The 12,469-nt window shown below is 42.3% G+C and overlaps 1 protein-coding gene across 2 annotated transcripts in view; it reads right to left on the minus strand.

The window, feature by feature from the left end:
* jcada (junctional cadherin 5 associated a) overlaps positions 1 to 12,469 on the minus strand; it is a 164,585-nt gene that overhangs the window by 24,677 nt on the left and 127,439 nt on the right. For both annotated transcript variants that reach the window (XM_052015584.1, XM_052015582.1), the window contains exon 4: positions 94 to 4,175. In XM_052015584.1, coding sequence (XP_051871544.1) covers positions 94 to 4,175 — 4,082 coding nt within the window. The remainder of the gene's footprint in view (positions 1 to 93; positions 4,176 to 12,469) is intronic.

Raw genomic sequence — 12,469 nt, forward strand, 5'->3', positions numbered from 1 at the left:
GCAAAAACGTGGCTACGTTTATCATTTTAAGATGGACATTATGCAATGACTTCATTCAAGACATTGAACTATAAAATCTTCATAACAACATACCTCCAGCATCTTTGTTCTCAGTTTTAGCTGTGATTGAAGACACAAAAGATTCCAAATCCTGTTCTGGCGATATAATTCTTTTCTTTGTTGCATGCGTGTCTTCCTTTCGAACTGACGTATAAGGCCCTTTTTTATCTCCTTGCTCTGTGCAACATTTATCCTCATCAAGCTCATCACCAGAATCTGCACTTTTTATGCTGAGACGCCTGATACGGGAAACTGAGTCAACTTCTTTCATTCGGGCCAAGCGATCCAGAGCTGTGCGGCCCGGAGGTGTTGCAAGCTTACCTTGCAAAGCTTCGATCATTCCTGAAGTGTTTCGCCCTTTCCTCTCTGGGCCCACGAGAGAGGCGTTTTTGCTTTCGATGCCAAAGCAGCAATTTTTGTCAGCCCAATTATAAAACTCCTTGAAAGGTTCGTGAAAAATTTCATTGATGATGGCCCTTTTTTCCAACTGCAATTCTTTGTTACTTTCAGTAACCTGTTTTGATAATTTATTCTGGAGCACATTATTTCCATTTGGTAACCATGTTCCATAAACTGGGCTGTCTTTCCATTCCAATTGTTTGTCAATTTCCAAGCCTTTACCCATGCCATGCCCCAGTACTTCTCCTGAAGAGCATTTACTGTTTGTCACATGATGGACCAGCTCCTCTTCAGAGGAAGGCTTTGCCTCATTTTCTCCTACATCCTGATGCTGAGCTTTCTTTGTTGGAGAAATCAAGGCTTCCACTGCCACGTCAATACCTAAAATCCTGGCAGCTCTTTCTTCAAATGATTCAGTTTTAGAAATTCCTTTCACTGTTTTCTGTTCAAAGAGGTCATTCAGGTTATCAGTAATTGGTTTTGTGCTTTTACAAGAACTTAAAGAGCTTAGGTCAGTTTCTGAATAAATCTGATCACTGTCAAATTGAGAGAACATTTTTCTAATAATGCCATTACATTCAGTTTCTGGAGCTGGGACATTTATTTTACCTGCTGCCTTATCTCTGACTAATGAGTTGTCATCAATTATCTCTCCTGCCTTTCTTTCACTTAGTTGATACATAGGTTTACTAACTCCATTGATGCTTATACATTGGCTTTTGCTATTAGTGTCCTCTGCATTCTTTTCATTGTTTAATTTAGTGAACTGTGCATTTTTTGCTGAGAATACATTTAAAGTTGTGCTGCTTTTAGTATTTGTTGTTCTTTTGCTGATAGGTTTATGAAGTGGATTGCTGAACTGGCTGCTGAGCTTGTCATTGTCAGCAGCTATTCTAAATGATTTCTGTACCTCAAGGGTAATATTGGTATAATCTGGACAGTGTTTGTTAATTCCACTGTCCAGGTTTTCTTTGGGTGCATTCATATTGGCCAATGGTTTTTCAGGCACAAACAGCTCAGATTTGTGACAGGAAGGCATACGAGTGTTTGGAAAGGCTATGTCTGAACTTATCGACTGGGGTGCAGAAAGCTCACTGTCTTCACTTTCCATTTCCAGTGTCTGATTGTTACAATCCTCGTGTTCCTGAATCTCTTTGTTGAAGTTTTCCAGCTCACTAATTGCATCCCAAGGACGGCGGTTTACAGGCTTCAGGAGAAACTGACCAAAGCCTACAGATTCTTTGCCGTTGTTGAATGAAGTCTGTGGACATGCTCTGCTCTCTTCCACCTGCTCTTCTGCACTTGCATCTCTGCCTTTCTCATGGGGGCTTTTTGAAGCTCCTTCCAGCTGGTGTTTGTGAGATTTAATTACCTGATATTGTGTAGGTGCTGTTCTTGAGAAAGCACTGTTGCTGGATGGATGCAAACTTGTCTGACCAGTTATTGGATGGTTACTCAGCTTCTGTTTCTGGTTACCGATGACAGTAGCTTCTGCACTTATTTGATCCCCTTGCTTTAGTACAGGAGTTTCAGATTCTGAGTGGTTCTGCCTTTGACTCTGGTTGCCCTTTGCAACTTTTTTTATGGCACTGGTGAATGATTGAGTAGTGCGAGGGCCTTTATTGAAACTTGTTTGTGTTTCTTGATCTTTGTACTGGTCACCTGGCCAAGAGCCAGAGGCTCTTAGCTCTCTGTGCTGGTTAAAGTTATAGCCAACTGTGCATTTATTGCTCACTTCATTCCAGTGCTCCAGTTTCTTCAATCCATTTTCTGACATCATGTTTCCTGTCAATGCTTGTAACTCCAAGTCAGAAGAGGACATGCTTAAAAAACTTTGCTCAGTTAAATTTCCAGTGCTATCACTCATGATCTTTTCAACATTTCCATTTCTCACGTTGCTATTAAGTACATCTTCATTGGACCCTTCTTCAGAGGTTTTGAGTGGAACAGAAATGAGACAAAATATTGTTTCTGTCATTCTTCTTTTTGGCTGTTTCTTTCCTTGCACTTCAAAAAACTGGGAATCTGGCTCCCATTTCTTTACCTGGGTCACTGTTTCAGTAGTGCCTTGGTTTGCATGCAGTTTTCCTTTAGCATTGGCACTTGATTGTGGAAAGCCTGCTGGATGGTTTATGGTTGAAAGAATCCTTGAATCATGCCTTAATGAGGATTCACACTGGTTGCCTACATATGGTTTATGACAATGGTCTGACTTTGTGCTGTTCTCACTCTCTGGCTTGGATGCCACCAACCATTTGTTACCAGTTGTAGGATCAGCTATCGGCCTCAGGCCTGCCTGAGTAGAGTAATGTGACCCTGATGGAACAGAGAAGGCACTACGATGGTGTGATGATCCAAATATCTTATTTCCATCTGTAACTTGCTCTGTTGCATTCCATTGTTCTTGCTTATAATCTACTTCTTCAAATTGCTTTTCAGATTGCACTATCGTAATATGCCTAATCCGAGGATCGTTAAATGGTATGTACTTGACAAACGCCTTTTGGTCATCTGCATATCCGTTATGTGAAGCACTATGGCTAACCCGAGTGTGAGGAACACAGTTACCTGTTTCATCATTCATATTTTTGGCTTGTAGTAAACGTTGCTTTGCATCATTATCATCAAAAGCTAGTCTTTCGTGAGCTTGATTACTCTCCTCATTTTCTAAGCACCAGTGAGCCTGATCTATACGAGTCTTTGTGGATTGAGAGAGTTGACCTGTATTGTTGTTACAACTAGGCACTTTATCAAAATATATCTGACCAAGTTTTTGCTGAGGTGGTGCTTTATAGGATGGGGGAGGCACATAGACAGGAGGCTCCAAGTTGCCACTAGCAAGAGCTTGGGGACAACTATTATTGTCAGCACCTGCTTCACTGTCCTTGGCAAAGTAAGGGTCTTGTCCTTCGTTTTCTCCATGCACCTGGAGACTGGGTAACATTTCTGAACTTCTCCTAATTTGCTGATACAGTTCATAGGAGGGAGGTTTGAGTGGTCTATTGAACTTAGCTTTGGGCAGCTGGGTAAACTGAGTGTTCTGCCTGACATTTTCTCTCCATTTTGAACTTGTTTTAGCATTACAATAAGAACTGCTGTTTTGCAATGCATGATGATCTTTCAAACACTGATTTTCCAGTCTGTTTCTATTAAAGCCAGATGTTGTTACATAATGTAGTCCTGTCTGAAATTCCTTGCCATTGCTGTCTGGTATGACCCGAGGCAATGACTGAGACTTTCCTTTTTTTACATATTCCATTCCTTCTTTTCTAAATACTTCATCACTAACCATCTTGGGTAATATGTTTTGTCTCAACTTATTTCCATCACTGTCAGACAACTGTCTTCCTAAAGATGATTTCCATTCCTCGGTTCCCAAGCTTTGACACTTACGATCCATCGGAGTTCTCCACTTGTCTTCGCGCACCTCTCTCTCCACCATACTCTGACCTTCTGCTATCCAACTCTTTTGCTGATCTGGTCTACTTGCTTCTGTCACCCGCTGCTTGCTCTTCAGCAATTGATCTTGTGATCCTCTTCCTAGTTGTTCAGTTTTTGGAATGCTTTGAGTTTTCCTCATGTTAGTTCCTTCTGAGTCTCCTCGGGTTGTATAATCAAGTAAGACACTGAAGTCTTGTCCCCTTCTTTTCCAGTAGGTGACATCTTTACCCGAGTTGGGTCTTGATGAACAGGGTAATGGAGGACCACTGTTTAACCTGTAACATAGATGAAGAGTGTGGTTCACACTTGAGAAATTGGAATTCCCATTAAAAAACCCTTGTCAATTTCTCATTGATGATTTGCATAATCATTCTGGGAATAACTGATTTTATGAATAATACACCAAATTAACAAAGCCTACAGGAATCACTGTCTCATTACATAGGAAGTGAATTGTGCCGAAGCTGCATTTCTTCTACCTTAAACAACTTTTTTTTAGCTTGCATTAAGGTTTAATTAAGAGAAAGCATTGCATAATATTCCCCTACCCAAAGAAAGATTAACTTGAACTGAAAATAGATGTAAGAGCTGCATAAATGCAAACGCTGAACGTAAATTTAAGTGGTCACATTAAAATTCATAGCCCTAATGGACTTGATGGGTTCACTGCAAGCAGTGGTTATTTCAAATCATTTGAACAGCAAGACAGTCATTCCAGGTTGTAACAATGCTTCATTGACAAAGTGAAGCATAGACAATCTGATGCCAGACTTTATTAAAAAGTAAATAACCTTGGTGTACAATGCATAGGAACTTTTCTCCCTTCTCACAAAGGATGTAAGGACAGAAGGAATAAGAAATAAAAGCAGGAGTAGGCCATTTAGTCCTTTGAGCTGCTCTACCACTCAATACCATCATGTCTGATTATTTATCTCAATACCAAATTTCTGATCTCTCCCCATAACCCTTGACGCCTGTTGCCCTTAGAAATTGATACATTTCCTCCTTAATTATATTCAGTAACTCGGCAGCCAGAGCCCTCTATGGTAGTGAATTTAACATGTTTACACCCTGTAATCCAAGATAAAGTCAGGCAAGGCCAGTCAGAATTTTGTACATTTCAATAAGATCCCCTTTCATCCTTCCAAAAACTGGCCCAGTCAATCCAATCTCTCCCCATACGGCAGTCTCGCCATCCCAGGAATCAGTCTAGTGAACTCATTCTACGGCAAGTATATCCCTTCTTAGGCAAGGCCAAAGCTGCACACAGTACTCCAGGGCTTTGTATAATCGTAGCAAGATGTCCTTGCTCCTATGCTCAAAACCTCTTGCTATGAAGGCCTACATTCCATTTCTTAGGAGGGTGGTGAAGCTCTGGAATTCCCTACCACAGAGCGTTTGTGGAGGCTAAATCATTGGGAGTATTTAAAGGCCAAATAGATATATTTTTGAAAGAGCAGGGAATTAAGGACTATAGCGGACTGGTGTTGAGGCCTGGGACAAATCAGCCATAATCATATTGTGGTTGGACAGACTTGAGGGATTGAGTGGCCCATTCCTGCTCCTAGTTTTTTGATGTTCTGATATGCCAGAGGTTGAGCAGCAAGATTCCACAATAATTTTAATGTTCACCATCTTGACGGAAGAAAATAACACAAAAAACCTCACTTTTCTGAGGGGGGAGTGACAGCAGGTTAGCTGTAAAAGGTAGAGTCAAATCTGGGAGATCTGGCACACAATTTTAGAAAGTGGTGAATAAAAGCCATTGATCAACAAGAGAGTACTCTGAGATGGGGTTTCTTGAGTTCTGGGGTGCACATAGTGCTCACTTATAACAAAAGAGATTTCCCTTCATGTCAGTCCATTCAGAGAACCTAAAAGAACTCAAAAGGTGTAAATAATAGGCTTCACCTGAGAGTCTGAGGGTGTCATTTATTGCACCTGGTGCTCCCAGTGTGCCCTCCTGTACATCGGTGAGACCTGATGCAGATTTAGTAACTGCTTCATCGAACACCTTTGCTCCATCCGCCACAACAGCCAGGACCTCTCGGTGGCCACCCACTTCAATTCCACATCCCATTCCCATACTGACGTGTCTATCCATGGCCTCCTCTACTGCCATGTTGAGGCCAAATACAGGTTGGAGGAGCACCACCTCATATTCTGCCTTGGGAGTCTCCAACCTGATGGCCTCAACATTGATTTCTCTAACTTCCAGTAACCACACCCCTTCTTTTTCTCTACCTCCCCCCCCCCCACCCAAACACTCCTTTGTCTTCCCTTATTCCTGTGGCTCTCTTCGCCCGCCTTGATGACCCGCCCATCTCCTCTCCTCCATGCTTTATTCCATGGTCCACTGCCCTCCCCTACTGTATTCCTCCTTCTTCAGCCCTCTCTCATCTACCTACCTCTCAGCTTATTACATCTTCCCCCCCTCCCCCACCCACTTACCTTCCCCCTCACCTGGACCTGCCTGCGTGTGATCCTCTCCTTCCCCCCACCTTCTGATTCTGGCTTCTGCCCTCTTCCTTTCCAGTCCCGATGAAGGGTCTCGGCCCAAAATGTCAACTGTTAATTTCCCTCCATAGATGCTGCCTGACCTGCTGAGTTCCTTCAGCATTTTGTGTATTATTCCAGCATCTGCAGAATTTCTTGTTTCTAAATAATAGACAGTGGTCTTTCTCCGCTAAGGCATCTCAGTTGGGACAGATATCTGTTACAAGGTCAGAGGTATTAATCTGCATAGAAATGGGGATCAGCTGAACAGAATGATCTCCAGCAACACTGAAGGTGTTGTGTGACGAGGTCCAAAAGGTTAGAGTCCATGGGCTCGGAGGCAAATTGGATCCAAATAGGAGACACAGGGTGATAGTGCAGGTTTGCTTTCATGTTTGGAAGTGTGACCAGTGACTTAACACAGGCATTGGTACTGGGACCCATACTGTTTGCTACATGCATAAACGACTTGGATGTTAATGTAGGAGATTGCTAATGACACAAAAGTTGGTAATGTTATGGATAGTGAGGAGAATTATCTCAGGCTACATAAAGATATTGATGGGCTGGTAAGTTGGGCAGTGTAATGGCAGACACAATTTAATTTTGATAAATGCATTTTGGGAGATCAAATAAGGGCCCTAGGGAGTAAAAGATCAGAGGGAGCTAGGTGTACTAGTCCAAAGGTCCCAGTAGGTGGCAGCACATGTAGATAGTGTAGTACAGAAGGCATACAGGATGTAGTCTTTATAAGCACAGGAAGTAATGGTACAGCCTTATAAAATATTAGCGAGGCCGCACACGATTTACTGCATGAAATTTTGATCATCACAGTATGGAAAAGACTTGATATTTCCAGAGAAGGTGCAGAGCAGATTCTTCAAGTTGTTGCCTGGGATGGGTTGTCTGCATTATGAGGAGAGATGGGATAGGCTGGGTTTGTTTTCCATGAAGCAGAGAAGGCTGAAGAAGGACATGATTGAGGTACACAACATCTTGAGGAGCATAGACAGGATACACAGTAGTAAACTTTCCCCCATAGCAGAGGTATCTATAACCAGAGGGCATAGATTTAAGTGTTGGCTCTGAGGTAATGTTGGCTGGGCAACTGGGGGAACTTTTACATCCTTCTTTAAATAGCATCATGATGTCTTTTACACTCATCTGAAAGGTAACATCATTACTTGTGCAGCACCCTCTCAGCGTTGCATTGATGCCAACACAAACTGTTTGCTAAATTTTCTGGAGTGAAACCTAATCTTATGACCATCTGATTCAGAGGCAAGAGTGTAACGACTGAGATACAGTGATATAGCACAGAACCAGGCCCTCTGGCCCAACTCATCCATGCCAACCAAGATGCCAGTCTAAGCTTATACCATTTGTCTGTGTTTGGCCCATACCCTTCTAAACCTTTCTTATCCATGTACCTGTCCAAATGTTTTTTCCAAACATTGTAATTGTACCCACCTCTACCACCAGCTTTGGCAGCTCGTTCTGTATACCCACAACTCTCTCTGTGAAAAACTTACCTCTCATGTCCCCTTTAAATCTTTCTCCTCTCACCTTAATCTAAAGCCCTCTAGTTTTAGAATCCTCTGCCTGGGAAAAAGACTGCCATTATCTACCATATCTATGCTCCTCATAATTTTTATGAACTTCTATAAGGTCACCCCTCAGCCTCTTTCACTCCAGGGAAAACAGTCCCAGCCTATTCAGATGAAAAAACAACAAGATACTGGAGGAACTCTGCAGGTCAGGCAGCATCTGTGGAGAAAAGCTTTTCTGACCTGCTGAGTTTCTCCAGCGTCTTGTTGTTTTTTCATCTAGATACCAGCATCTGCAGTCCTTTGTTTCCACAGCCTATCCAGTCTCTCCCTCCAGTCCAGGCAACATCCTTGTCAATCTTTTCTTCACCCTCTAGCTTAATCTTACCATAGCGCGGTGACCAGACCTGCACATGATACTCCTAATGAGTTCTAACTAATGTCTTGTACAACTGAAACACGAAGTCCCAACTCTTGTACTCAACGCTGATGAAGGCAAGCACACCGTACACCTTCTTCACCATGCTGTCTACTTGTGTTGCCATTTTCAAGGAATGATGCATTGTACTGCCAGCTCATCAGCCAGGGCACTGAGTACAGGAGTTGGGATGTTATGTTGCAGTTGCACAGTACACTGGCGAGGCTGTACCTGGAGTATTGTGCACAGTTTTGGTTACATTGTTATAGAAAAGATGTCATTAAGCTGGAAAGAGTGCAAAGAAAATTGATGAGAATGTCGTCAGGACTTGAGGGCCTGAGTTATAGGGAGAGGTTGGGCAGTCTTGGACTTTATTCCTTGGAGCGCAGGAGGGGTGGCCTTATAGTGGTGTAGTAAATCATGAGGGGCATAGATAGGGTGAATGCACACAGACTTTTCCCCCCAGGGAAAAGGAATAAAATACTAAAGGGCATAGGTTTAAGGTGAGAGGGGAAGATTTAAAAGGGACCTGAGGGACAACTTCTTCATGCAGAGGGTGGTGCGTATATGGAACGAGCTGCCACGGGAAGTGGTTAAGGCAGGAGGCAAGTACAATAACATTTAAAAGACACATGGACAGATACAGGGATAGGAATGACTTGGAGGAATGTGGGCCAAATGCAGGCAAATGGGACTAGCTTAGATGCGCATCTTGGTCAGCATGGATGAGTTAGCCTAAAGGACCTAATACTGTACTGTATTACTCTCTCTGATCCACAACACTCCCCGAGGCCTTGCTATTCACTGTGTATGTCCTGCCCTGGCTTATCTTCCCAAAATGCATCATTTCGCAGTTGTCTGAGCTAAATTCCATCTGCCATTCCTTTGCCCAGTTTTCCAGTTGATCCAGATCTTGTTGTAACCTGATACAACTTGCCTCATTGTCCACTATGCCACCAATTTTGGTGTCATCTGCAAACTTACTGATCATGCCACCTACATTCTCATCCAAGTCATTGATATGCATGACAAACAACAAGGGACCCAGCACTAACCAATGCAGCATGCCACTGGTCACAGGCCTCCAATCCAAAAATCAACCCTACACTACCATCCTCTGACTCCTATAACCAAGCCACTTTTGTATCCAATCGGATAGCTCTCCCTGGATCCCATACATTCTAACTTTCTGGACCAGTTTACTTGGTTACCACTTCAAAAAACTCAGTCAGATTCGTGAAACACGATTTCCCATGCACAAAGCTAAGCTGACTATCCCTAATCAGTCCTTGCCTTCCCAAATGCAAATAAATTCTCTCTCTCAGAATTTCTTCCAGTCACTTAGAGACACAAAAGATTCTGCAGATGCTGGAATCTGGAGCAACACACACAAAATGCTGGAGAAACTCAGCAGGTCAGGCAGCATCTATGGAGGAAAAGGGTCTCGACCTGAAACATTGACTGTTCATTTCCATCCATAGATGCTGCCTGACTTGCTGAGTTCCTCCAGCATTTTCTGTGTGTACTTTCAGTAACTTTCCCACTACTGTTGTAAGGCTTGTCCTTGCAGCCCTTTTTAACTAAAAGGTACATTAGTCATCCTCCAGCCTTCCAGTACCTCACCCATGACTAGCAAAGATACAAAAATCTCTCCCTGGACCCTAGAAATTTCTTCCCTTGCTTCCTACAATTTCTTAGGATTCACCTGGTTAGGCCCAGGGTATTTATCCATTCTTATGTGCTTCAACACCACCAACACCTGCTCTTTTGTAATGTTGATATGTTTCAGGATATCACTGTTTAATCAATGAATCTCAGTAAACCTCTTGCATACTCTTTGCACAGAATTGGCTTTCTTTCTGAGGTAAGAAAGCCGAAAGTGAGCAGAGTACACCAGTACACATTGAAAGCAGTGATCTGCCGGTGCTCACCACTGCCTTTTGTGGATGTGCTGATATGAAATGTAGAAGCCAGTCTGATGCAACATGGCTTGGCTTTGTGGTGTGTCAGGGCCTTGATGGATGTAGGAAGCCACATACCTCAGAGAAGAAATTCTTCCTCACCCTACCCTTAAATAGCAGAGTTCTATTTAAGGGTAAGGTGAGGAAGAATTTCTTCAGAGGCAATACCCTCCTGGTTCCGCAGTGGAAACAGCCTCTAAAGGTCCTAGCTTAGATGGGCATCTTGGTCAGCACAGACTGGTTGGGCCGAAGGGCCTGTTTCCATGCTGTATAACTCTATGACTTTATCTACCTTGTCAAACCCTCTCAGGATCTAGACTTGAGTGAACGTTTTTGGAATTGTATATCTCTGAATACCATTGAAGCTAATTGCTGAATACATTCAAGGCTGAGGTAGATAGATTTCTGGGATACAAAGGGAGCAGGGGTTACAGGGATCAGGCGAGAAAGTGGAGTTGAGGCCAATGTTTAGTATGACCTTGCTGAATGGCTAAACAGGCTTGTGTGTTATGGTTGCTCCTGCTCCTATTCCTTATATTCCTATGTTCATCAGAAATTCATCTAAAAGAAAACACAGATGGATCTCACAATGAAAGCACTGCAGTAAATATCACCAAAGTAGATGGAAACATTCCTAAGTTCTCTGAATTCCTGCAATAGCATGAACTGTGTCATGTTGAAGATAAAAGGATTGACTGGTAAATGGGTAAATCACAAGCAGAGACATCCTGTGAATTCCTCCACTAAGTATTACTGCACAGTTTCCTCACTAGCGTTACTTTATACAACAAATGTCTGAAGCTATGGTGTTTCAAGGGAAAATTGTATTAAGCCTGAACCACTAAGAGTTAAGTCAGAAAATAAATTGCCGTGACACTTTTAAGGCACACAAAGCCGATTCTGAATAAATTAAAATGAAGAAATACTGTTTTCATTAATTATTTAAACATTTAAATTTCTAACAAGAGCAGCGGTGAAAGATTAAAATTCTCCATGAGTTTGTGGTTAAAGCTGTCGTGTAAGGCCCCTCCAAATGCTAAAGGTTTATCACTAAAATATGGAGGAAATTTCTCCTTTACGAATGGCAGTACTCGTTACTCAGCCCCAATCTTTATATTCAATTTGCTTGCTTGAACATGGTAAATGGACAGTTTGCATTATTATAAAACAATTCAAAACTATTACTCAATGTTGAACAGTCATGTTCTTTCATTCATATTCACTTGTACAATATGCATCTTTGTCATTATTTCACTATTATTTGACATAATATAGCAGTATTAAAATACCCAAATATGATTACATGCAGTATTCTTGAGTAGTCACTGTATTTAACCTTCTCCTGGCTTACAGAGAGTGGAACCCGTCTCTCTGCTCGATCCTCCTGATTCACAGCCTGTTCCCAAAAGAAGAGGACTGTGGTGTTTCCTTTCCCAAACCTACTCCTTACAAATCCCTTCAAAATAATTTCTTACCTCAAGCAAATCATGCGCTTGGACTGTAACTGGAGCAAGACAAAGTCTGGAAAAGGCAAAATAAAAAGGACCTGGCCTGCCTGGTTCTATTTATAAGAGAAATCAACCCTATTAAAACAAATGGCTGTTAGTCTGCCCGTAGATCGTGCTCCAAGTCATGCACCGTTGTTCTGTGAAGGGGTCCAGCTCACTTGCACCTGGGAAGCTCCATTCCTACTAAGCAACATCCCTACTCCACCCCCACCAGTTTCCTGCACTACTCTTTGGGTGGGATTTTATCACTGTGGGCAGACTGTTATATGCATAAGCTATGTTATTTAACTTTCTGCATAACCTTGGCTCAGAAATCAGACAGACTTCTGAAAAAAACCTGGAGCAAATTTTATGTAAAATTAATGGCTACAATAACAGCATTACAATCGACGAACTTACCCATTGAATATCTTTCCATTTTGCCGAGTTTCTTTTGCACCATATCTAAATGCTCTGCTCCTTTTTTATCTTCCAAGTCTCTTCTTAATTTCCAGAGTCTTTATTTGTCACTAACCCACAGAGCCTGTGCTGTAATTCCCTGCCCCTTTGTTATAACACTACCTGCATCTTCAAAGAGGCTCCAAGGACCTAAACAAATCATCACTGTTAAAGGAAGGCCCAGTGCATCACAGTCTGGGT

Source organism: Pristis pectinata, chromosome 5 (assembly GCF_009764475.1).
Source record: "Pristis pectinata isolate sPriPec2 chromosome 5, sPriPec2.1.pri, whole genome shotgun sequence".
NCBI lineage: Eukaryota > Metazoa > Chordata > Chondrichthyes > Rhinopristiformes > Pristidae > Pristis > Pristis pectinata.